At 52.3% G+C, this 26295-nt stretch overlaps 1 protein-coding gene across 1 annotated transcript in view; it reads left to right on the top strand.

The window, feature by feature from the left end:
- The window catches only part of HDAC4 (histone deacetylase 4), a 345400-nt gene extending 319771 nt beyond the window's left edge, over positions 1 to 25629 (top strand). Inside the window, exons 23-27 of the mRNA XM_025404973.1 lie at positions 5325 to 5443; positions 7143 to 7276; positions 18977 to 19061; positions 20188 to 20329; positions 20668 to 25629. Coding sequence (XP_025260758.1) covers positions 5325 to 5443; positions 7143 to 7276; positions 18977 to 19061; positions 20188 to 20329; positions 20668 to 20707 — 520 coding nt within the window. The 3' untranslated portion in view covers positions 20708 to 25629. The remainder of the gene's footprint in view (positions 1 to 5324; positions 5444 to 7142; positions 7277 to 18976; positions 19062 to 20187; positions 20330 to 20667) is intronic.
- The last annotated feature ends 666 nt before the right edge of the window (positions 25630 to 26295 follow it).

The following is a 26295-nucleotide window of genomic DNA, read 5'->3' as shown; positions in this document are numbered from 1 at the left end:
TTGGGATCACAGCCTAGAGGGTGCTAAGCCCAGGAAAACGAAAATAAGCGTGGGCATGTGCATCCGACTGTGCCCCATGCAGCCTCACGCGTGGCCGACGTGCCAGTGCCCGTGAGCCTGGGTTCATCTTTCGCATTTTGTTTTGATTGGCTCTGAGGCAACGCCACACACCAAGCCTAGACACCAGAGACTCTCTTGGTCTGAACGTCATTTAACGGTGATTTTCACAGGACTTCTTTTTGGACGGGGATTAGAAGTAAAATGGCTCCGCAGCACTTAAAAGCGGGGAAGTAAAGCCCTCCACGTGCGCTTGCTGCAAAGCAGCAGCCAGAGTGCTTCGCGAAGGACGTGGCACCTGCACAAAACGTCCGTGGTTTTCATTGAAAAACGTCTTGGCTTTAAAATCCACACCAAAAGCATGGCTGGAAATGTGTTTTTCTGTCCAAAGAAAAAGGTTTTATGACAAGAACTTTATTAAAATAATTAGAAGCCAGTCTCCTTGGGATGATGTGGACAGTTGAAAGCAGAGGGCGGCCCCCCTGAGTCCTGCTGCCCGTTGGTCAGGTTGGTCAGAGCCGTGGAGGAAGCCTCGGAATGTCGGTCAGAAAGGACTGTGGGGCCAGTGCCTTCCAGCGTCCCGGGCAGGGCCCTGGGTCTGGCAAGAGTCACAGGACTCCTGGATTCCAAGGCATTCTCTCCATCCCACCACTGACTAGACTGATTTCTCCCCTCCCAGCCCTGCGGCGGGAGTGCCAGACACCAACTCCACGCCCACTCTGAGGCCAGCGCCGTGTTTCCTGTGTCGTACACCATGTTTGCGAAATCGCCGTGCTTTGTGGTGAGGTCTGGGTAGTGAGAAGAAACCTCTCAGTCTGGGAATGGAATCGCGCATGGAAGAATGTTACGGAAGTTGTGTGGACAGGACCAGAGCAGAGGTTCGGGCAACTCCAGCTGGTGGGCCTAGTCCTGCCGCCTGTGCTCTTGGTACGATGTTATCAGGACACAGCGACGCTCGCACACCGACGCACTGTCTGTTGTGTCTTGGACACCACAAGGGCCGCGTCACGTGGTCCCGGTGGAGCCCGTATGGCCCACCGACTGAGGTCAGGTGCCTCCTGTCTGACCCATGGCAGGAAGCTTGCTGCCCCCAGTCTAGATTCACACATTGTTTCTTCGGCCCCTAACGATGGCCCTCGAGGCACAGTTCCTGTGTCCTCGGAAAGCACTTTCTACAGCTGCTGCAGAGGCAGTTCTAGGGGAAATTGTGTGGACTGGGTCTCTTCAGAAGAAAGAACAGAAGTAGACTGCTCAGAAGCCACCCAGGGTCTCCTGTGACTCCCATCTGAGTTCCAGGAGTGAGTTTCTTGGTGGGCAAACTGCCTAGGTGTGGATTTGATGCGTGTTTGGAGGGCAGAGTTTGTCAGCACTGACTTGAGCAGGCCGAAGCCACACAGTCCCGCGCATCACTCTTCTCCTGTCTGAGCTCAGTCGTGGGACGCGGGGCACCAGGATCAGGCACCTCGTGCCCCCGACATTGAGATGGGCCCTCCCGCTGCCTTAGTGTCCCTGACGGTAATCATGACCCCTGGCCCTCTAGAGAGTAACCTGCGGGATCTTCACCTGGTGTTTAAGCCCTTGGGGGTTGTGTCACCTCCACCATCAGAAATCAGAGGAACTTTTCAACAACATTCTGCTCTGCGGTCATCCCTGAAAAGGGGTCACATTGAATTTTCAGCATTTTTGTTTCTTCCGGTCAAAGTTGATACTTTCACTGACATTAGTGGGGGATTTCATTTTGTAATAAAAGCTGAATGAAAAAGTTTTAGGGCCAGCCCTGCTGCCCTCTGCCGTGATGTTTCTGGAAGGTCCTTGGTGGTGGGAAGGGACCCTGGGCCCAGTGAGTGCATTTTTGGCTGCCCCCAGGGAGGGGCCTCTGAAAATCCATACAAAGGGAGGCGCCCATCGGGTGATGCCCTTGGCCCACACACGTGTGCTGGGGAGGCCGTAGGGACACAGAAGTGTGCTTCGGTGCAGGACAGGCTGGGCTGAGCAGCTCCAGAAAGTAGGTGTTGGTGAACCCCTAAAAACATGGACCTTCTCCCACAAGGGCATGGTGAGGGGTCCCCCAGAGCTCACGGCACACGTGGGAATTGTGCAAACTAGGCTTCGTGGTGAAAATACCAGGAGACTTGTAAAAATTCATAGAAAATGCGTGTTTTGAAAAAAACTGTGCATAGGTTTCAAAATGTTTTTGCACCAAAATAAATTCGCACTAACTTGTTATATCTGGACAGGATCTAGATTGAGGCACTAAGGATAAAACATCAGTTTGAAAAGAGCCCTTCTCATGAAGAGAGCAACTTGAATTCTGCTAAAATTGAAGCCAGAACAAACAGCAGGTTTACAGTGAAGCTTGGGTGGAAGAATGGTGAAATCACTGATACTTTATGAAAAGTTTATGGGGACAATGCCCCAAAGAAATCAGCGGTTTACAAATGGACGACTCATTTTAAGAAGGAATGCAACGGTGTGGAAGACGAAGCCCACAGCTACAGACCATCCACATCAATTAGTGGGGAAAAAATTCATCCTGTTCGTGCCGTAATTGTAGAGTACCCACAGTTAACAGCAGGAGCAACAGTTGACACCATGGGCGTCTCAACCAGCTCAGCTTACGCAGCTCCGCCTGGAAAATTGAAGTTGAGCAGCCTTTCCACTCAGTGGGCGCCAAAACCATCGCGTCCAGATCAGCTGCCGACAGGAGCAGAGCTTTCGGTGGAAATGTTCAACAAGTGGACTCAGAGTCCTGAGAGTCACAACAGGAGATGGAACACGGCTTTCCCAGGACCATCCTGAAGACAAGGCACAACCTCAGTACTGGCTACCGAGAGCCAAGAGGTGGCCTAGTCACAGTAGAAGCAGGCTGGTCAAGCAGGAGTAAAGGTCACTACAGCGGGTTTGGGGAATGCCCAAGGCATTGTGCCTGTTCTGGAGGACCAAAGAATGAGAACGTCTACTTATCGTGAGAGTGTTTTGAGAAAGTTCCTCAGCACTTTCGCAGAAAATCGCTGGGAGAGCGTCCCCTGACAGGCCTTTTTTTTTTTTTTTTTTTTTCCTGAGGTGGAGTTTCGCTCTTATCACCCAGGCTGGAGTACAATGGCATGATCTCAACTCACTGCAACCTCTGCCTCCGGGGTTCAAGCGATTCTCTCACCTCAGCCTCCTGAGTAGCTGGGATTATAGGCACACACCACCACACCCGGCTAATTTTTGTATTTTTAGTAGAGATGGGGTTTCACCATGTTGGCCAAACTGGTCTCAAACTCCTGACCTTGGGTGATCCACCCATCTCAGCCTCCCAAAGTGCTGGGATTACCGGCGTGAGCCACCATGCCCAGCACCCCGCCCTCCCCTGCCACCAAGAGTCCTTCTCCGCAACAGTGCTTCTGCTCACTCCTCATTAAACTAGGAAACCTTTGCAAGAGCTTTGAAGAAAAACTGTTAGGCATCCACCTTCCAGTCCTGAATTGGCTCCTTCTGGCTTCTTCTTGTTTCCTAATCTTAGAAAAATCTGTAAAGGGCACTTATTTTTCTTCATTTAATGTAAACAAACAAACAAACAAAAAGACTGCATTGACATGGTTAAATTCCCAGATTCCCAGGACCCTCAGTCCTTTCGGGAGGAACTAAATGGCTGCTGTCACCATTACAAAAGTGTCTTGGACTTGATGTAGCTTAAGTTGAGAAATAAAGTTTATATTTTTTGTCTTTTAATTCAGTTTTTCCACAAACTTTTTGAAGTCCCTTTTTAAAGGCTCCACTTCTGTTCCACTGTCCTCACCTGCACAGGCCCCTTGCACCTGGACCATTGCAGGAAGACACCAGATCACCTTTCTCATGGGGTCCTTGCTGTCCCCCAGGAAAGAGAGGCCATATTTCTGCTCCCCTCGCCCACAGAGGGAGTGCAGGAGACTCTGAAAGTCAGCGGTGATTATTAACTCAGAATCGAAGGCGGCAGCCCAAATGAGACGTGAAACTGCTGAACTTCCCCACTCACTGATAGCACCCACATGCATTCATAGCACACACATGGATCCATAGCACACACATGCACGCATAGCACACACATGCACTCATAGCACACACATGTATTCATAGCACATGCATGGATTCATGGCACATGCATGCATTCATGGCACACACATGCATTCATAGCACACACATGGATTCATAGCACACACATGCACTCATGGCACATGCATGGATTCATAGCACATGCATGGATTCATAGCACATGCATGGATTCATAGCACAAAAATGCACTCATAGCACACGCATACATTCATGCCACATGCATGCATTCATGCCACATGCATGCATTCATGGCACACATGCACTCATAGCACACACATGGATTCATAGCACACACATGCATTCATAGCACACATATGGATTCGTAGCAAATGCTGATAAGATCAGTAGACTATGGATTGATAAGTTCTTTTGTGTTAAGGAGTGCTTTTTCCCCTTTCCAAATAGAATATTTTCCTTATTTCCCTAATATAACTTAAAGAATTTCTCAGTGGTTCTGTCTTTTCCAGTGAATTCTCTTACATTTGTCATCAGTTTTCCCTTTAAAGATTCTTAAGCGTCTTAATTGCGTTGTAATTCCTGTTACACCTGTGTGTGTTGGTGTTCTAGGGTGACTAAGGAACACGTGGGCTCCCCCAGCAGGGCTGGCAAGGGCTCTCGGCCCTTTCGGCCACACACAGTCCCAGCACTGGGGGCAGTGGGTGACTGCACGTGTCTTCAGTGAGAGCTGTGGAAAGTGCATTGTAGCAGCAAGGGCAGCCTGATGGGGCGAGTGGAGCTAATCCCGTCTCAGAAGAGAGGATGGGCAGGGAGGACCTGGCCTGGGAGGACTGGGCAGGGAGGACGAGGCAGGGCCAGGGAGGGGTGTTGGTGGGACAGGGAGCTGGCTTCACTCCTCCAGGTTAATGCAGCTTGTGCCATGGGGGTTACAGAAATATGCAGAAAACAGCATATCAAGAAACAGCAGTACTCTCACTAAGCAAGTATAGTGGGGCTTGTTGGCTTGCATTGTGAAGATGTGTGTGAAATGAGCCTGGATCACACGCAGGTTGATTCCCTTCTAATTAAGCGTGGGTCGCCAGATTCCAGCCTGCTGTGTGGAGCCCTCAGGTCGCCAATGGCTGAGGGGGTGCGGGGCAGGCGTGATCAGTGCCAGAGGGAACCTTGGGGTTTCGTGACTGTCCCGTCCTTCTCTGAGCTGACCCAGTGACGCCTTCTCCTGCCCTTTGCAGAACGGTGGTCATGCCGATCGCCAGCGAGTTTGCCCCGGACGTGGTGTTGGTGTCATCGGGCTTCGACGCTGTGGAGGGCCACCCCACACCTCTCGGGGGCTACAACCTCTCCGCCAGATGTAAGTGGTTCTGCGCATGACCGAGGAGCCGGCTCTGCTCATGTCCATGATCCGCTGTGTTCCACGTGTCAGGTCTCCTTTTCAATAACAAGATAAGGAAAGGCACCTTTTTACTAATGACCAAGGTCCTGACCATACTGGGAACCAGTCCATTTGGTAGGCCCCAAAGAACTCAGAGTGGGCAGCGGGAGCTCAGACCCAGGCACCTCAGGCATTCTTTGCCCAGGAGGGGCCTAGGGCACACAAGGCTCCCTCTCTGGGATGCAGGTGCCCAGGAACCTGCAGGCCACCTCCAGGGGCAGGTCCTGGTCCCACCGAGAGCTGAGATGCGCCCTGTGCTGCTTCTCTGGCAGGCAGCGCTCCTTGGAAACGTAAAGGGAAGTTGCTGGGAGCACAGCCAAGTTCAGAGTTGGATGAGGAAGCCCAGGATGTGGGGGTCCTCTCGGGATCAGCGTTAGGGGGCGTGCTGTCAGGGTGGGAGGAGGGACTGCCCAGCAGTGCTCCCACTGTGCCTCAGCAGTGCTCCCGCTGTGCCTCAGCAGTGCTCCCACTGTGCCTTCGTAACTCACAAGGAGATGAAAACCTCCTGGCATCAGCACTCGGCACATACAAAGGCCTGGCCGCCTCCCCCACCCCGGAGTCCCCGAGGAACCTGGAGAACCTCCTGAGGCCCAGGCTTCCTGGGGCCTTGGTCCTAGCCCTGGTGACGCCCTCAAGGCCCCGGCGTCCATCGTGTGCGGCCCTCCCCACTCCTGTTGGCACAGGCAGCCAAGGTGGGGCCCATCTCTCAGGTCCTTGCATGAGGAGGGTGTGGCTCACCCAGGAGACCTGAGGCGGCCCTTGGTGGCCAAGCTTCTGTGGGGCCTTGCACAATCTACCTGTCCCCAGGCTGTGTGGCCTAGTGGCCAGCAAAGTGACCAGACAGAGGGCAAAGAGCTTCCACTGTGCCCAACACCCCACAGCACCCGGCCCGGAGCACCGCGGCCACCACATCCTCAGCTTCCTCCTCAGTCCTCACAGCTGCCTCGAAGCCCCGTCACTGTTCCTATCAGACGGGATGAACCGAGGCTTTGGGAAGTTACAGCCTCGCCAGCCCATGATCGGGGCCACTAATCAGCGACGCGTGGTTCCCGGCTCTCTAATCAGCACCAGCCTGGCCTGGCTGAGGGTGGTGATTACCCTCATCCAGCAGGCATTCCCTCCCGGGGTGAGTGATGTGGGTGCAGTGGCGGGACTGTGGCTCCTGATCAAAGCCAGACGCTCAGACCTGGACGTGGGAGAACCCTCCAGGAGGATATGCAGCCTGTGCACATGTGTACACATACGTGTTCAGAGCATGTCAGATAACCAGAGCCCACTGGGCCATGGCCACAAGAGCATGGCCATAGCCCCTCTGAGGGGGCCAAAGGGCAGGTGGCCTGCGGCCTCTGAGTGGGGCTGGCTGCCCTCATCCCCTAGAGCAGATGATTTGCTGATTAAAAATCAAAGCATTGAAGCCATAATTCCTATTCTCAAACAGATCAAAGAGGAAATCCAAAGCCGAAACTCCTCAGCAAATTTATTAAACCAAACCCGGCCCGGCCGTGTGTCTCGCCACCCCAGCCCCCAGTCTTCTTACAATGCCGTGAGATACGTTTCTGGGCTGCACTGGCCGCGGCCCTTCCCCGTTCACACCGCAGTCTCCCGTTTCCCGTTGCAGGCTTTGGGTACCTGACGAAGCAGCTGATGGGCCTGGCTGGCGGCCGGATTGTCCTGGCCCTCGAGGGAGGCCACGACCTGACCGCCATTTGCGACGCCTCCGAAGCATGCGTTTCTGCCTTGCTGGGAAATGAGGTACGAAGACCCCAGAGACCCCCACGGGACACTCCACACTGACAGGCTTGGCGTTGTGGCCTGGCTGCCCGAGAGCCCCAGAGTGTGAAAGCCAGTGGGTCTCTGACCACGTGGATGCCACTGGTCTGCCTTGCACCTGCCCCCCACCCCCGCGTAGCTCTACGTGTGGCAGAACTGTGATGATGGCTGGAAGAGGTGGGTGAGGCAGGACTGGAAGGAGCCCTTTTGTCGTGAGAAGATGGCTCAGGGTCCTCTGCAGTGCAGCTGCACCCTTCCGGTTCAGGGTCCCTCTGTCCGTTACATGGAGCACGTTGTGACCAGAGGTTTTCTGTGTCTCTCTTCATGTCCTCTGTGGACAGTCAGCTTCTCTAGGGAATCCTCATGTGGGTTTCGGTCAGTGGCCCTGAGGCGGGCTGGGGCTCTTCTGCCCAGCAGGCCTGTCTGCTGCTCTGAGCCCCCAGGAACATGGCTCCCTGCTGTGTCCCTACCAACACCGCCGGAGGGGGTCAGAGACGCTGTGGTCTGTACAGCCGGGCCTCCGAGGCCTGGGCAGAGAAAAAGAACGTTCCAGGGGCTTGGGGTGAGAGCACCACCTGCAGCGTTCCATTCCAGCATGATGTTGGGGCCCGGGCCTCCCTGCTCCAGTGCAGGTCCTGAGAACAGCCACCCGAAGTGTGGGGGACTCGAGGGCCATGTGTCCGCATCACTTGACCACAGGAAGTGTAGAGCAGGGCAGTGCTGAGGTTCCAGCACGCCAGATGCAGAAGCCTTGCTGGGGGGCCTGGTGGGAGTCTGCCTCCCGTGCCCTCTGGGACTGCTGTCCCCAGCCTGGCAGTCCTGAGGACAGTCTCAGAAGAGTCAGGGTGACAGGGCACTTAGTGGGGGTGTCCTGGTGCTCAGTGGTTTTCACCCCCTTCGGATGCTCAGCCCCTACTCTGGGGGGCTTCTCGGGAAGCAGCATCCTCATTTTCAGCTCAAGGAAAGGGCAGCACTCTGCCATCCGACCTCACCTGTCTTTATAAAAAATCTCCCCTGCCCCTTCTGTTTGGGGAACCAGTAGGGCAGCAGCCACTCAGACGCCCTCGGGTCAGTGCTGGCTTTTGCCTGCCCGTGGGTGCCCCAGACCGAGGTGCTGGTCCCAGGCCCTCTGTTCATCAGATGGGCGGTCACAGAGTCACAGGTGCCCTGCACCCTGGGCTCTGGTGTCTGATGGCTCCTACTGACAGGTGCTCTGGCCTGGCATTATGCAGGGGGGCAGAGGGACGACAGGAACTCAGCCATCCCAGGACACTCTGCACAAGCCTCCCCCAATGGAAAGCCGGCCCTGCTCACTCCAGGACGATCCGGGTGCCGTGCAGCTCGGGGCAGCACCCAGAGGCACTCGAGGTCACAAGCAGGGGGGGAAATGTCAGGCCGCACAGGAGGCCACGGACCCCTGTAGTTAAGCACAGCTCTCGTGAGGTCTGGTGTGCAGGCATCGTTCGCCTGGTTCTGGAAAATGCAGAGGCAGGGTCTGCTCTCTGGCCCACTGTCTGTGGGTGGCCTCAGCGTGTGCTGGGCCTCGAGGTGGCCAGCACACAGGGCACCTTGCAGAGGATGCCTCATGCACGTGGGCATGGGTGCTGGCATTCTCGTTGTGTTAGAACAAAAAGGGGTCTTCTTCCCCAGTGCAAACCCCATTATGAGAGGAACCCCAGTGGTCACAGTCAGTTCCCACCTCCACAACCTCTGCCCTCTGTCCCTGGGAAGCAGGTTGCTTTCCAAATGATTGGTGGCTTGCTGCTAACTGGGGGCCGCTTTAGCAGAGGAAGCCGCGCATTCCTGACCTGGGTCTGCTTGTGAGAGCAGGGTCTTATTGTGAGCAGACAAGACCCCCACCTTCCTAGGGCCCCAGGCCGCCGCAGCACCAGAACCTTCCTCCCTCCCTTTCTGTCGAGGCCAGTGTGAGGGGCAGCATCAGAGACAGTGGAGAGGGGACCTGGGGCTGCAAGTCCTACCTCCAGCCAGGGCCTCCTCAGTCAGGGGTCTCCCCCTGCATCAGAAGTGGGAGCAGCAGAGGACATCCTCCGGGCCCCTCCCCACCCCCTCAGCAGCCTGTGCTGGAAGCGGGAGCAGCACAGAGCATCCTCCGCCCCCCGCCCCCAGCAGGCCTGCTGCCATGGCTTTCCCAGAAAGGCCAGTTTTGTAATCCTAAATATTGAAAGATTCGCTCTGAGACAAACCTGCTTTATTTTCCAGGAAAGGTCTCATTCAGACACAGGCCTAAAGGCCAGGCACACCAGAAATATCTCCAGGTGACAGAAACTGCCCAGCCCAGCAAGGGGGCCTTTCCGGACTGGGGAAGCCAGGGTGGTGCACGTCAGCTGTGTGTTCCTCCAGCCCTTGCCTTAGAGGGTCTATCCGAGAGAGAGGGGCAGCTTCCTTAGAACCTGCAAGGCGCCGTCTCTCTGCAGTGACTCCTGATCTAAGGGCCGTGGGTGAGGCCTGCAGATGGTTGGCGGGGCTCAGTGCCTTGCCCCGGTGACCATGCGAAGCCGCTGAGGGAGGGCCAGGACTGGCAGCGCTGAGCCTTGGCTCACCCAAAGGCTGCCACGGGGCCTGGACCCAGACTTGGGCAGCCAGGAAGCTGGCGGTCAGGGAAGTGAGCACTGGCCAGCAGTCTCCCAGACAGGAGGGAGGTTCGGTGGCTTGAGGAAGTAGAGGACGCCAAGGGCAGGGTGACCTTGGGGGTCAGTGAGAGCCCAGAGGTGCAGGCACCTCACGGGAGGGACAGTTGGGCTCTCACAGAGGGCGTGGGGGAGGCTGGACTGGCCAAACCAAGAGCCCGAGGCAGAGGGGCCGGGCCGGAGGTGGTCTGTTGGGCCCCACTGGAACCCCTGGATCTTCTGAGGGGTGGGCACATATGTCCCCTTGCACCGCTCCACCGACAGCTGACAGTGCTGCCTTAAAGACTGCAGGACCACGGCCTGGCCTGGGAGGATGGGAACGGTGCCATGACCCACTACAGAGCGAGACCCCTGGGTGCGTGACCCCGGGCACAGCAGACCTGGCGTATGTGAGACCCCCTGGGTGCCAAACCCCAAGTGCACAAGACTTAGCCAGGGGAGCGACAGCAGGTGATGGCCAAGGGCAGGGCCTTGAGGGGGAGGATCAGGACCTGGCATTGCCAAGGGGAACCCCATGGGACCTGCAGCCAAGGCCATCAGAGTGCCAGCCAGAGGGGTGCTGAGAGGGGACATGGGCAGTGGCTGCAGGTACCAGGACATGCCCTTCCTTCTCCTGGCCGTCTTTGCTGGTCAGAGATGGTGTTCACGTTAACATAAATCACAAGTAGATCAAAGAACCAGGTGGCATCCCTGCAGCCGGCAAGCTGGCCAGCGACAAGCTGGATAAAATACCAGGCTGCTGTTTAAAACGTCCAAAGCACTTTACAGATGCTTTCTTCACATTAAACAGTCTTTTCCTCCTTTTTGCTCCAGTTAAAAGGCAACTGACGTATATATTCTACCATAGCGAAGCCTTATGGTTCTCTGGCTGGTTATTTTAAATAACAATAGGGAACTTCGCTCTCAGCCACGGCCTGTTCTTGCTTCCTGATGCACGTTTGGTCTTCTAACAAGAAAATGTTCTTTTACTTAAACACATCAGAAAGCAGGAAGCACTCATTTTATCAAGGTCTCTTTAAAAGTCTCTTTAATGCACAAGAGTTGGCCTGGGCCCCGCTCCTCTGCCCGGCGGCCTTTGATGAAGGTTGATATACAGTGTGCCGGGCAATCTGGCACACACAGGCGGGGCCGCCAGCTGTGACGGCAGTGGCCTGCGGGGACGCTGCTGCAGCAGAAGTGGCTGAGTTATAGGGTGTGCAGGACAGGAAGCGCAGAGGGGCCTCGGTGTCCCCGCTCCCTATCAGAGCGACCCCTCTGTCTTCAGCTCGCACGTCTGGAGGCCGGTGCTGCTCCCAGCAACTATTTTATTTAATGGTTTCCATGTTCAGTTTTCTGCAACCGCCAGTGACCGTGGACAGTGAAAAGTTCCCTACGAGTGTCGCATGTTGCAGTGTAGACGGGCCATGGAGTCGTGTGGGAGCAGCACCGAGTCGGGCCTCGAGCCAACTTCCGTCAAAGACCCTGCACCAGACGGCCACGGGGATCTGTGGCCCAGGCCCGTGCCCCCGGGAGGTTGGGGAAGGGCCATCTCTCCGGTCGGAGACCGTGCCCCAGGCAGGTTTTTGCTTGGCCCAATTTTCTACTTTAGTCATGGGGCATTTCAGAGTTAAAATGCCACCATCTCATTTATCCCACTCCAGGATTCGTGGAGGACATTCGTGGAGCAGTAGGGGGTGTTGTGAGGAAAAGGTTTTCCCCCGGAGTTTAGCTCATTAGTTATGTCCTGATGCTTTGTGAAACGTGTGGACCTGAAGCAGCTCTAACAGAGTAACAAAAACCAAGTGTGTGTGAGCGACTGAGTTGGATCCACCTGAGAGCTGGCTGCCTGCTGCTTCCAGTCACTCTTCCTCATCACACTCACACCCCACATGGGCACCCTCTTGTACACACACACCACACATAAGCGTGCACACACATACCAAAGTCTCACGCACCACACGCACATCCTCACGCACACCACACAAGCACCACAGTCACACATGCACACACCACACGCACACCCTCTTGTGCACGCACACACTGCAGATATGCACACACAGGCACCACAGTCTCACATGTGCACACACCACACACACACACCCTCTCATGCACACACCACACATATGCACACCCACACAGGCACCACACAGTCTCAGATGTGCACACACCACACACACCCGCTCATGCACACACCACACGCGCACACCCACACAGATGCCAGTCTCACATGTGCACATACACACACCCTCTCGTGCATGCACACACCACACATATGCACACACAGGCACCACACAGTCTCACGTGCACACACCACACGCGCATCCTCGCACACGTGCACACCACACATGCACACCCATGCAAGCACCACAGTCACACATGCACACACACGACATACACACCCTCTCGTGCACGCACACACCCCACACATGCACACACAGGCACCACACACACATCACATGCACCACACACGCATGCTGTCTTGTACATGCACAAACCACACGTAGGCACACCCACACAAGCACCACAGTCTCACATATCTGCACATTCATACCCTCATAAATGCACACAACACAGTCTCATGTGCGCATACACAGGCACTACAGTCTCACACACACCACACACGTGCACTCTCACATACCCCACAAGCTGTCACACACGCACATTCATACACATGAATGCTCACACACACCACACTCTCACACTCAGTCACACTCCCCCCATGCCAACAGCAAACGTTTTATCTGCGCACAGCCACGTGTGGCACACACAGGATCCACGTCGTGTGTCTGGCTTGCTCCTCTTTCCATCTGGGCTGCCTAAGCCTTCCTGGCCAACTTTCAGCAAGGCGGAGCCCAGCCTTGTGGCCTTCAGAGTTGAAGGAGCTGTGGCCACATGCAGCGGGGCCGTCCCTCTGGGCCCCGTTACCTGGGTGTTGGGATATGAGGGACATGTCAACGCTCCTCCTTCCTTGGGGCCCCTCTGTAAAGGAGCCTGCGCGGATCCCGCACGGGCCCGGACCGGGGCAGGTGTGGGCTGCTCCGGGTTTGCTTGTGATAGACAAGAGTTGTGCTGAACTTCCGGGCAAGTCCCCAGGACACCTAGGTGACCGTGTCTCCGGCAAATGTCCAGGAGGGGAAGTGACGGGCCCAGGATGTGTGTGTTCACCTTTAGGAGATAACATGAAGAGGCTTTTTAAGGGTTGAAACTGTCTTCAGCAGTGGCGTGACCAGACCTCAGCAGCACTTGGCATTGTTGCCCTTGACCTTTGCCAGCCGGACGGGGGTAAAACTGGTCCCCCTGCAGGGCTGCAGGGTCCCTCGTGGCCGCCACAGCTGGGCAGCCCGGCATCTGCCTCTTGGCCACTTGGGCTTTCCCCTCTTGTGAAGTTCATGTCTTTTGCCTGTTTTTCTCTTGGATTGTTTTTTCCCTATTTGTTCCTAGTGGGGTGAATTAGACAGATGGACAGAGAGCGGGAAGGAGACAGAGAGGGAAGGAGGGAGCAGTGGTGTGAAGCAGGTTCTCCGCACATTGGTGACCAGCTTTTCTGAGTCCAGGGAGACAGAACACCCACCCACACGTTCTGTGCAGCGGATTTACTACTGACAGACAGGCAGCAGGGGATGGCAGAAGCCCGGGGCACCACGAGCTGGTCCCCCAAGGCTCAGAAAATGCCCCCGTGGATGGAGTCCTGTCTGCACGCTCCTCTAGGAAACAGCCTGTCCTGAATTTTGTACCCCAAGTGCCGTGTGACACGCTGAGCTGAAGCACTGAAGGGTAGCCTGTTTCCACTGGTGGAGGACTGGGACAGAGCCAGGCTGGCTGGCCTGTGTCCTCCGCATCTCAGGCTGTGTTCCCCAGCACAGTCCACAGTCACTCTCGAGAACTATGAGTGTGAGGGACCTGGGTGGGTCCAAGGCCCTCTGGAGAACTGTCCTGCAGGCGGGTGGGTGGGTCCAAGGCGCCCTGGAGAACTGTCCTGCAGGCGGGTGGGTGGGTCCAAGGCCCCCCGGAGAACTGTCCTGCAGGCCGGTGGGTGGGTCCAAGGCCCTCTGGAGAACTGTCCTGCAGGCCTGTGGGTGGGTCCAAGGCCCCCCGGAGAACTGTCCTCCAGACTGGTGGGTGATAGCTGGGTCCGGACGAGTGTTCTCCTCCCTGTCCTCTGGAGGAGTGTGGAGGTAGGATCAGAGTAATCTGTTCCTTGACTGGGAGGACTCTCCTAGGCCACAGGTTTACTTCGGGTGAAAATTTTAAATTACAGATTCAGTGACTTTAATAGGTCCATTTAAGTTTCCTATTCCTTCTTAATTTTGAGAAGTTAGTTACATTTTACCAGAAATGTCTCCATTTCAACCAAAATTTCTTCAGATTTCTTGGCAAGAGTTAAGTGTCCCCAGTTTCCTGCCTTTTACATCTCTGCTCTGCCTGCAGCCGGGGCCCCCTTTCATCCCTGGGGTCGTCCCTGTGTGCCCCCCGAACTTGGGTTTCCTCCGTCAGTCCTGCCGGAGCTTGTCAGTTTAATCAGGCACTTCCGAGAATCCATCTTCAGCTGCAGCATCCTTTTTTCTTCTCAGAATTTATTTGTCTGCTTTTCCATCTATTTTCTTTACTTCTTGCTTTAGGACCACTGTGTTCTCTTGCTAACTTCTTACATTGAATATTTAGTTTCAGTCTTTCCTGATGTGTGCAGTTAGGGCTGTAAATGGCTCCAGCATGGCATTCAGCCACGTCTCGCATCATGATAGGTAGCGCTTTTCATTATTTTTTGGTTCTCAGCATTTCCTGATTTCTATTATGAGTTCTTCTTTGAGCCACGAGTTGGTGTGTTTTCTAATTTCCAAACATAAGGACTCATGGTTCTCTTTTTGCTATCAATTTCTAACAAATTGCACTGTGGTAAGAAAAGGAAGCGTGGTTGGCCTTCACTTTTTTGTGGAGACACGCTTTACGGGCCAGTGCGTGGTCAGCCCAGACATTCCACATGTGTTTGGGATCATGTGTCTTCTCCGTCTGTTTCACAGAGTTCTATTTGTGTTCATTAAGCAGAGCTTGCTAATTGTATTGTTCACGTTTTGGTTTTCCTGACTGACGATTGTCTGCTGGGTCTGAGAAAGACATGACGAAGTCTCCCTTGTCTTCTTTCCATTGCACCCTTTTTAGACATTTTAAAGCTGCTTTACTAAATGTAGACATTTAACATCATTTTGCCCTTTTGTGATGAATTGAAGTTTTATCACAGTAACCTTCTGTGTATCCAGTAATGGCCTTTCCCTTACATCTTTTGTGCCAGATACTGGAGCTATGACCCCAGCTGCCCTTTGGCCAGATTTGCCTGCCTAGCATCGGTTTTCCTGTGTGACTTTCAGCCTTCCCCGGAAGTTTCAGATGTGTCTCCTATAAACAGCAAAAGCCTGGGCAGTGTATTATTTTCATGTCCTGTCCAGTGGTCCGTGCTTTAAGTGGAAACGTGGGTCATTTGCCGTTAGTTTGATCCCTTTTTTCAGATGCCTTTGTACCATCTTACTTTATTCTTTGTTTGTCCCCATTTCCTGGAGCTCTTTCCTTTTTCTCTTTTCTCACCTTCTCTTGGGGTAGTTGAGGGTTTCCTGCATTCCATTTTTTCCTCTACTGAGTCCAAAGATATGCAACCTATTTTCTTGTTTTTCATTCGTCATTTTCAACAATTGGAGCATGTATTCTCAACACAGTCAGCGTCCTGACTCCCGCCTCTGTGCAAACCAAAGCCGGGACTGGGCCAGCCCCAATTAGGGTGCCAGGGTGCCAGAGTAGACACAGAACACCCAGGTGGATATCCTTCCACTGCAAAACTACTTGCTTATCAGGCATTGAAATTGAACCAGGGCCGTGAGTGGTTTTGTTTGTTTTTGTTTCACTAAATCCGGCAGCCCTAGCTCCAGTGGCCCATCCCAGGTTCTATCACTGACTGGTATTTCATTTCCTTCTTTCTTTTGTTTGATTTCACTGATAAGACACCATTATTATTGCTCTGTGTCATCCGTCTTCATCCAGGCTCTCTCTCCTGCACTTACATCATTTTCTTGGCTCATCGTTCCTTCTCATTTCTCACACTGTCTTCTAGGATTATTTTCATACGGCCTTAACTGGAATACATCCACTAGAGTGTCCCTTGGGAAAACACTCATGTGGTCAACTTCCCCAGCTCATGTTTGTGAGGAGGAAGTTCTTTATCTCACCCTTGTTCTTGGATGATAGTTTCACTAGATAAACAATTCTGGGTTGACAAGGATTTGCTCTTGACACATTGAAGATCTTAAGCCACTGTCTGCTTGTCTCCATTGCTGTTAAGGAGTTGGTGTGTGGCTAATGGCTACCCCTCTGAAGATTCTGTTTTCTCTAGCAGCTTTTATAATTTTATTTTTGCTTTTGATGTTCTGCAGTTTTACTCTGATATGACTAGGTGTGCATTCCTGGGTTTTTTTTCCCCCCTGCTTGGGTCTCAAATCTTCCATGTTAGGTTCATAAATCTCTGGTTGTTTCATCATACAGAAATGTCATTTATTTTTAATACATACTCAGCATGTTTACTTTTTATAATTTATAACTGATAATTTCAAAAACTGCAGTCTTTAAGGATCTAATCAACATTCTTAATAAACTTAATTTTTAGGTAGTTTAAGATTTACAGAAACATTGTAGAGATTATGTACAAGTTCCTCATATCCCCCTTGGAAAACGTCTTCTACTGCGAACCTCTTACCTCGATACGAGTCATTCGTCACAACTTAGAAACCAACGCTGGGCCATGACTATTAACTCCAAAGTGTATTCGATGTCACCAGCTTTACCGCAGCTGCCCCTTTTCTATTCTAGGGTCCTGTCCGGGATCACACATCACATTTAGTCATTTCGTGTCTTTTGTCTCAGTCTTCCATGGCTTTTCAAGGAGCACTGGCCAGGGGTTTTGCAGACTGTCCCTCAGTTTGTGTTTGAGTTTTTTCTCCTGGTTCTGTGCCTTGGGGAGGAAGATCACAGAACCACAATGCCGTTTGCCTGTCGGATGTGCTGCCAACATGGCTCACTGACCTTGGTCATTTGCTGAGAGTGATGTTTGCCGGGTCCTTCCAGCATTGGGTTACACTTTTACTGCCTTTCCAAATGTATTCTCTGGAAGAAAGTCACACTCAGTGCAGCACACACTCGGGGACAGAGTTGGGGAGGCCTTTAGCTCCATCTCCTGGAGAGGGGAGTAGGTACGTGCGTTACTTGAAATGTCAAGGATTTGTCTCTGCTCCCTGTGTATTTAGTTACTTGTTCTTATCCCGGTGAACTCCTGGGTATCTTACACTTTGGGTCATGCTTCAATACCGAGGTGTTTATTTGGCTGCTCAGCTGGTTCCTGCTCTGGCCCTGGGGCACCTTTCAGACTGGCCCTGCGTGTCCTGTGATGGACCCGTCCCTTGACCTTCAGGCATGTCCTGATTTCCCAGCTCCACAAGGTGGTCCAGGCTCTCCTTGTATTTTCCCTGCCCCAGCCTTGGACCGAGCCGTTGTCCAAGGAGCCCACTTCCCTTCATTGGAGAATGGGATTGGGAACCTCACTGGTCTCTGCCGACCCAGGCTCGTGCTGGCTCGCTTCTGTGTTGTTTGGGGTTTTTGTGTTTGGGAACTCATGCGTCCTGGAAATTAACCGGCTGCACTCATTTGAAGCCTGCTGTGGGGATGTGTGCCTCCAAAGAGGCCCTGCAGTGGTTGCTGCCTGGCGCCCTGCCCTGGCGGAGCTGACACTGTTGATAGTAGCTGTCCATTCACAGTGTCTAGAGCCAGGCAGATTCTCAGGGCCACTTTGTCTTTTCTCCTCTACCCAGAAGCCAGAGTTAATACCCAAACGCTCCTTCCGATGGCCTCTGTGGGACAAGTTGTTGTGCGTCTGTCCTCGCTCACCCATCCTTTCCTGACAGTGGTCTTTCCAGGCCCAGCCTGCGCAGCCCAAGGCTGGCTCCAGGACACCTGGGGACATGGGTGCTATGGCCCCCTGGATCAGGTCCAGCTTTGTTCCAGACCCAGCAGGTTTTCCCTGGTTTTGTGGGCTTTTCCAGTTATTTAAATGTCCTTGAACTGTTGTATTTCTATATTTTTATAATCTATTTCAATCAATCTTTTTTTAAATTTTTATTTTGAGACAGGGTCTCACTCTGTTGCCCAGACAAGAGTGCTGTGGCACAATCTCGGCTCACTGCAGCCTCCACCTCCCAGATTCAAGGGATTCTCATGCCTCAGCCTCCCGAGTAGCTGGGACTACAGGTGCACACCACCACGCCTGGCTAAGTTTTGTATTTTTAGTACAGAGGGAGTTTCACCACGTTGCCCAGGCTGGTCTGGAACTCCTGACCTCAAGTGATCCACCTGCCTTGGCCTCCCAAAGTACTGGGATTACAGGCATGAGCCACCGCGCCTGGCCAGTCAACCATTTTTAATTGTTGTATTGCAAATGCTTTGCCCTATTGCCCCGTCATTTACCTATAAACTTCTTCCCTGCTTTTATCTGCTGCCAGTACTTAGGGAAAAACTTGGTGTGCAGGATTCCCTCTGAGAGATCTGACTTCTTCTTCCATTTCATCTCCCCCAACCCCACCTTCCACTGCCCTGAAAGAAAACCAAGATCAGGGGATATGCAAACATTTTTATTTATTAATAAAAGACAAGGAAAAGGAAAGTGATGAAGTAAGCATCCCTCCCCCTAATGTAACCCTGTGGCATCGATGGTGGATACCAAGCTCACGTGCTGGTGCCAACCCATTCCTGGGGGCCGTCTTTCTTCCTGCTACTTGTAGGAACCCACAAATATACCTTATAGTGCCCTAAAAAAATACCTACATAAATCCACTTTTACAAAAAAGTTATATAATAAATACCACAGCACATTTGACTTTTTAAAGTTATTTTTTTCTACTCTGTGGGCAAATGCACCCCACAAGGGACTCTGTGCTCAGGAAACAGTTGCAGTCTCGGTACACCCCATCTAATGCACGTGTGGATTATATTGGCAGTCTTGATATTCTTACGTATTTTCTTCCAGCTTGATCCTCTCCCAGAAAAGGTTTTACAGCAAAGACCCAATGCAAACGCTGTCCGCTCCATGGAGAAAGTCATGGAAATCCACAGTAAGTTGCCTGGCCGGGTGCTCACAGGGGACACGCTCCTGGTGGCGGGACCCCACTGCCCCACATCCCTGTCCCCCTATACCCCCAGATCCTCTCCATCCCACTGCCAGCTGCTTCCCCAGGCCTGCAGCAGGAGGCCTTGCTTTCAGCCGCATTTCTTGAGCTGGTAGAGACTCACATTTAACTCCCACTGGATTTTCCCCGGCCTACTGGGATGGTTCCATCAGCCCATTTTGTAGGTCTAGAGAATCAAGGCCCAGACAGTCTCAGTGTGAAGTCACTTGCTCTAGGTCCCCAGCTAGCAGTGGGAGCCATGGCTATGAACCTGTACCCTGGGGACTCCGGCCTCTTCCCTGGACCAGAGAAGCCCACGTCCTTAGATCAAACCTTTGGCCCTGCAAAGAGGCAGGATGTAGGCCCTCCGCGTTCTGGCACCGACCCTCAAGGAGTGGGTCCTGGGTGCAAGGGCGTGGCACGCAGCCTGTCTCAGAGGCACCTCCCACACCCTGTCATTGTCGCAAGCCCAGCTTGTCTTGCCTTTGAGATGACCCAGATGGTTGCCTGTCTACACAAGCAGGTGTAGTCCAGAGCTTGACTCTCCATTTCCCTGTGTGGGGGAGTCCTGGCCTCAGAGCCCTGAAGCTGACCCTGGACCAGGCCCAGCCCTCCACATACACCTGCTTGTACCTGATGCAGGACTCCTCCACCCCCAGCCTCTGTGAGGGCCCAGGCAGAAGATCCCTCAGCCCCAGCAACAATCCACCAGCTCATCTCCCAGAGATAGGAAGGCTCAACCCAGCAGGCTGGCAGCCCCCACTCCTGAGCTCCCAGGGCAGAAAGGAGCGTGGAAAGCCAGGCCCACAGGAGCCTCTGTCTGCAGTCCTAGGCAGGCCTGCTCCTGGAGGGACTCGAGCCACTCACGATGGGGAAACATTTCCAGAGATTCTCGGTCTTCGCGAGTTTGTAGCCATGCAGTCCTCTGCTTCGCATCTCTTCAAAGACGGGTGCTTTTAAAATCATAAGGGATCAATCTCGTTTGAGGCTCAGGGTCCCGCAGGACCCTCCCGGGCCGCCGTGCGTCCTGCTAAGGTGTAGTCACTGAGCGACCTTCCTCACCCCACCCCAGGCAAGTACTGGCGCTGCCTGCAGCGTGCAACCTCCACGGCAGGGCGTTCTCTGATCGAGGCTCAGACCTGTGAGAACGAAGAAGCCGAGACGGTCACCGCCATGGCCTCGCTGTCCGTGGGCGTGAAGCCCGCCGAGAAGAGGTGAGCACCTGCCCTGCCGGCCACCTGCCCTGCTGCCCACCTGCAGGCTCACCCAGCCCCACTGTGTCCAGGGACACTCTGTTCAGGGTCAGAACATTTACGGCACGTGCCATGCCAAACAGACTAGAGACAGGCCAGCGGGGCCCCCTCCTTCTAGTGCCAAAGCCCCTTAGAGACGCATGAGGAGCGTTAGATACTGAACAGATGGACCCGGTGCCCCCGGGCCTGGGTAGGCTGGCGGGTGGGGCAGCGCACAGCCTTTAACCCACGTTCTGTTCTCTCCTCTCTGTGGTCCACCTGCCCCACACCCCCGTCTCTTTCTCTTGCGGGATCCACAGACCAGACGAGGAGCCCATGGAAGAGGAGCCGCCCCTGTAGCACTCCCTCGAAGCTGCTGTTCTCTTGTCTGTCTGTCTCTGTCTTGAAGCTCAGCCAAGAAACTTTCCCGTGTCACGCCTGCGTCCCACCGTGGGGCTCTCTTGGAGCATCCAGGGACACCCGGCGTACAACAGCCACGGGAAGCCTTTCTGCCACCCAGGCCCACAGGTCTCAAGACGCACATGCACACCTGGGCGTGGCAGCCTCACAGGGAACACGGGACAGACGCCGGCGACGCGCAGACACACGGACACGCGCAAGCCAAGCACACTCTGGTGGGTCCCGCGAGGGGCGCCGTGGAGGAAAGAAGCCTGTGGCGACAGGCGGCCGAGCTGCCGAATTCAGTTGACACGAGGCACAGAAAACGAATATCAAAGATCTAATAATACAAAACAAACTTGATTAAAACTGGTGCTTAAAGTTTGATTATTACCCACAACTCCACAGTCTCTGTGTAAACCACTCGACTCATCTTGTAGCTTATTTTTTTTTTAAGAGGACGTTTTCTACGGCTGTGGCCTGCCTCTGTGAACCATAGCGGTGTGCGGTGGGGGGTCTGCACCCGGGTGGGGGATGGAGTGACCTTTAAAGAAAACAAAACTGGACAGAAACAGGAATGTGAGCCTGGGGGAGCTGGCTTGAGTTTCTCAAAGCCATCGGAAGATGCGAGTTTGTGCCTTTTTTTTATTGCTCTGGTGGATTTTTGTGGCTGGGTTTTCTGAAGTCTGAGGAACAATGCCTTAAGAAAAAACAAACAGCAGGAATTGGTGGGACAGTTTCCTGTGGCCAGCCGAGTCTGGCAGTGCTGGCACCGTGAGCTGGCCTGACGCCCCAAGCACGGGCACCAGCCGTCATCTCCGGGGCCAGGGGCTGCAGCCCGGCGGTCCCTGTTTTGCTTTATTGCTGTTTAAGAAAAATGGAGGTAGTTCCAAAAAAGTGGCAAATCCCGTTGGAGGTTTTGAAGTCCAACAAATTTTAAACGAATCCAAAGTGTTCTCTTCTCACACGTCACATAACGATTGAACATCTCCATCTGGTCGTGAAGCATGTGGTAGGCACACTTGCAGTGTTACGATCGGAATGCTTTTTATTAAAAGCAAGTAGCATGAAGTATTGCTTAAATTTTAGGTATAAATAAATATATATATGTATAATATATATTCCAATGTATTCCAAGCTAAGAAACTTGATTCTTATGAAATCTTGATAAAATATTTATAATGCATTTATAGAAAAAGTATATATATATATAAAGTGAATGCAGATTGCCGAGGTCCCTGCGAATGGATGGCTCTCAAGGTGCTTATGGAAAGGGATCCTGATTGAAATTCATGTATTTTCAAGCTCCAGATTGGCTTGATTTCAGATCGCCAACACATTCGCCACTGGGCAACTACCCTACAAGTTTGTACTTTCATTTTAATTATTTTCTAACAGAACCCCTCCCGTCTCCAAGCCTTCATGCACATATGTACCTAATGAGTTTTTATAGCAAAGAATATAAATTTGCTGTTGATTTTTGTATGAATTTTTCACAAAAAGATCCTGAATAAGCATTGTTTTATGAATTTTACATTTTTTCTCACCATTTAGCGATTTTCTGAATGGTAATAATGTCTAAATCTTTTTCCTTTCTGAATTCTTGCTTGTACATTTTTTTAACTTTCAAAGGTTTTTAATTATTTGTTTTTATTTTTGTACAATGAGTTTTCTGCAGCATATGGAATTGTTGCTGTCAGAGTTTATTTTCAGAAAGTGAGAGGAGGGACCGTAGGTCTTTTTGGAGTGACACCAACGATTGTGTCTTTCCTAGTCTGTCCTAGGAGCTGTATAAAGAAGCCCGGGGCTCTTTTTAACCTTCAACACTAGTAGTATTACGAGGGGTGGTGTATTTTTCCCCTCTGTGGCAGGGGCAGGGAGGGTCGCTTAGGATGCCCGGCCACCCTGGGAGGCTTGCCAGATGCCGGGGGCAGTCAGCATTAATGAAACTCATGTTTAAACTTTTCTGACCACATCGTCAGGATAGAATTCTAACTTCAGTTTTCCAAAGACCTTTTAAGCATGTCAGCAATGCATGGGGCACACGTGGGGCTCTTTACCCGTTTGGGTTTTTCCACTGCAGCCACATGGCCAGCCCTGGATTTTGGAGCCTGTGGCTGCAAGGAGCCCAAGGACCCTTGTTGCCTGGTGAACCTGCAGGGAGGGTATGATTTCCTGACCAGGACAGCCAGTCTTTACTCTTTTTCTCTTACAGTAACTGACAGTCACGTTTTACTGATAACTTATTTTCCAGCACATGAAGCCACCAGTTTCATTCCAAAGTGTATCGGGTTCAGACTTGTGGGCAGAAGTTCAGACACACCGTGCTCAGGAGGGACCCAGAGCCGAGTTTCGGAGTTTGGTAAAGTTTACAGGGTAGCTTCTGAAATTAACTCAAACTTTTGACCAAATGAGTGCAGATTCTTGAATTCACTTGGTCATTGGGCTGCTGACAGTCAGCTCTGAGACAGTGGTTTGAGAGCAGGCAGAACGGTCTTGGGACTTGTTTGACTTTCCCCTCCCTAGTGGCCACTCTTTGCTCTGAAGCCCAGATTGGCAAGAGGAGCTGGTCCATTCCCCATTCATGGCATAGAGCAGTGGCAGGGCCCAGCTAGCGGGCTCTTCTGGCCTCCTTGGCCTCATTCTCTGCACAGCCCTCTGGGGATCCTACCACCTGCCCTCTTACCCCGCCATGGCTTATGGGGAGGAATGCATCATCTCACTTTTTTTGTTTTAAGCAGATGATGGGATAACATGGACTGCTTAGTGGCTAGGTTATCAATGGGGAGACTAAATTCTAATCTCATTCAAATGGAGACATCCTCTGTGCAAAGACCTGGCAGGGGGAGGCACGTTTCATCTGTCAGCTCACTCCAGCTTCACAAATGTGCTGAGAGCATTACTGTGTAGCCTTTTCTTTGAAGACGCACTTGGCCCTTCTCCACAGCAAGTGTCTGGGCAGATGGCAGAGGATCTGCCTCGGCATCTGCGGGCAGGACCCCATCAGGGAGGGTTCTTTCGTGTGCTCTCCCTGTGGGTCCTTGGACCTTTAGCCTTTTTCTTCCTTTGCAAAGGCCTTGGGGGCACTGGCTGGGAGTCAGCAAGCGAGCACTTTATATCCCTTTGAGGGAAACCCCAATGACGCCACTGGGCCTCTTGGCGTCTGCCCTGCCCTCGCGGCTTCCTGCCGTGCTGCAGCGTGCCCACGTGCCCACGCCCCACCAGCAGGTGGCTGTCCCGGAGGCCGTGGCCCGCTGGGACTGGCCGCCCCTCCCCAGCGTCCCAGGGCTTCGGTTCTGGAGGGCCACTTTGTCAAGGTGTTTCAGTTTTTCTTTACTTCTTTTGAAAATCTGTTTGCAAGGGGAAGGACCATTTCATAATGGTCTGACACAAAGCAAGTTTGATTTTTGCAGCACTAGCAATGGACTTTGTTGTTTTTCTTTTTGATCAGAACATTCCTTCTTTACTGGTCACAGCCATGTGCTCATTCCATTCTTCTTTTTGTAGACTTTGGGCCCACATGTTTTATGGGCATTGATACATATATAAATATATAGATATAAATATATATGAATATATTTTTTTAAGTTTCCTACACCTGGAGGTTGCATGGACTGTACGACCGGCATGTCTTTATATTGTATACAGATTTTGCACGCCAAACTCGGCAGCTTTGGGGAAGAAGAAAAATGCCTTTTTGTTCCCCTCTCATGACATTTGCAGATACAAAAGATGGAAATTTTTCTGTAAAACAAAACCTTGAAGGAGAGGGGGGGGAAGTTTGCGTCTTATTGAACTTATTCTTAAGAAATTGTACTTTTTATTGTAAGAAAAATAAAAAGGACTACTTAAACATTTGTCATATTAAGAAAAAAGTTTATCTAGCACTTGTGACATACCAATAATAGAGTTTATTGTATTTATGTGGAAACAGTGTTTTAGGGAAACTACTCAGAATTCAGAGTGAACTGCCTGTCTCTCTCTTGAGTTGATTTGGAGGAATTTTGTTCTGTTTTGTTTTGTTTGTCTCTTTTTATCTCCTTCCACGGGCCAGGCGAGCACCGCCCGCCCTCACTGGCCTTGTGACGGTTTATTCTGATTGAGAACTGGGCGGACTCGAAAGAGTCCCCTTTTCCGCACAGCTGTGTTGACTTTTTAATTACTTTTAGGTGATTTATGGCTAAGATTTCACTTTAAGCAGTCGTGAACTGTGCGAGCACTGTGGTTTAAAATTATACTTTGCATCGAAAGGAAACCATTTCTTCATTGTAACGAAGCTGAGCTTGTTCTTAGCTCGGCCTCACTTTGTCTCTGGCATTGATTAAAAGTCTCCTATTGAAAGAAAAAGAAAGCGAACAGTTTTTGTTTGTTTGGTTTTTTTGCTGTGTGTGCTCCATAGTGGAGGCGCTATTTTCCAATTGATGAGAATGACAAACATATATAATCTATCTATCTATCTATCTATCTATCTATCTATCTATCTATCTATAAAGGGGGCTTGAACCTTACTCACCCAAGAGCTTCTTACGGAATGTGGTAGAAAACCAAGTTGTAACGACACTGTAACCTACTTGATGCCTGTTCGCGCCCGGCGTGAGCTCCGCACTGGCCGTGGCCACCATTCGCCTCTGTAATTTAATCCGTTTCTCTTGGATTGTCTGGACGTGCCCGACGGTTCTTTCTTTTGCTCAGTGGAGTTGGAGGTTTTGTGTTTGGTTTTCTCATTCTTGTCTTGTTTTGTGTGGGTGGATTTTCACTGACCAATGATATCCTCTTCTGATGGTCAACTTCTTTCCACTTCACTGGAGTCCAGTATTCTGTACCACATCACGCAATGTGTTACTCTTGTGGTGTAAATAAAGACTGCGTTACTTGCCCTCCCAGCTCTGGTTTCTGCCCGTGCACTCTCTTCCTCATTGGCTCTCGCACGTCTGGGACCCTGTGGGCCGAATGGCCAGTGCCCTGGGTCCCATCCAGATGGTTGCCTGGGAATCACTGGACCCCATGGGGACGGCCCCTAGGCCCAGACCAGCGGCAGACCCGACCCCCTCTGCCTATATAATCAGGTCCCATAGGAGTGTCTTCGTTTTAAATGTCCAGTAATTTAAATCTTTACATTATCTTCTCCCCCAAAACACTTACCAAGCCATGGTGAGCTGGAAATAATCTTGGAGAGAACAAGGCCAAAGAGAGAGGCCCAGGACCCACACCTAGCCACCTGCCCACAGCCGGGCAAACACACTTCTGAGACTGGAGTCCAAACACCAGCCACAGCTCCTGACCCTCGGCAGCGCCCCTTCCCAGGCTCCCGCATCCAGTGACTAATCAGTTGGGTGCAGAGCAGTGTAAGCACCAGGCCATCTTAGCCCAACTTAAGACAACTCAAGACCTGCTGGCTTCCTGGAAGGTACCTGAGCCCCTCCCTAGGCTGATTGCCTTCCCTCCTCCCCTGTCACAGCTGCCAATCCAAGGACACCTTAACCACCTTGCACACCGAAGCCCACCCAGTCTGCTTCCCAGAAACCCAGCCCAGGCACCCAGGTTGCCCC

Source organism: Theropithecus gelada, chromosome 12 (genome assembly GCF_003255815.1).
Source record: "Theropithecus gelada isolate Dixy chromosome 12, Tgel_1.0, whole genome shotgun sequence".
Classification (NCBI taxonomy): domain Eukaryota; kingdom Metazoa; phylum Chordata; class Mammalia; order Primates; family Cercopithecidae; genus Theropithecus; species Theropithecus gelada.
The sequence above is the reverse complement of the archived record's forward strand: the minus strand, read 5'-3'. Positions and strand labels throughout refer to the sequence as shown.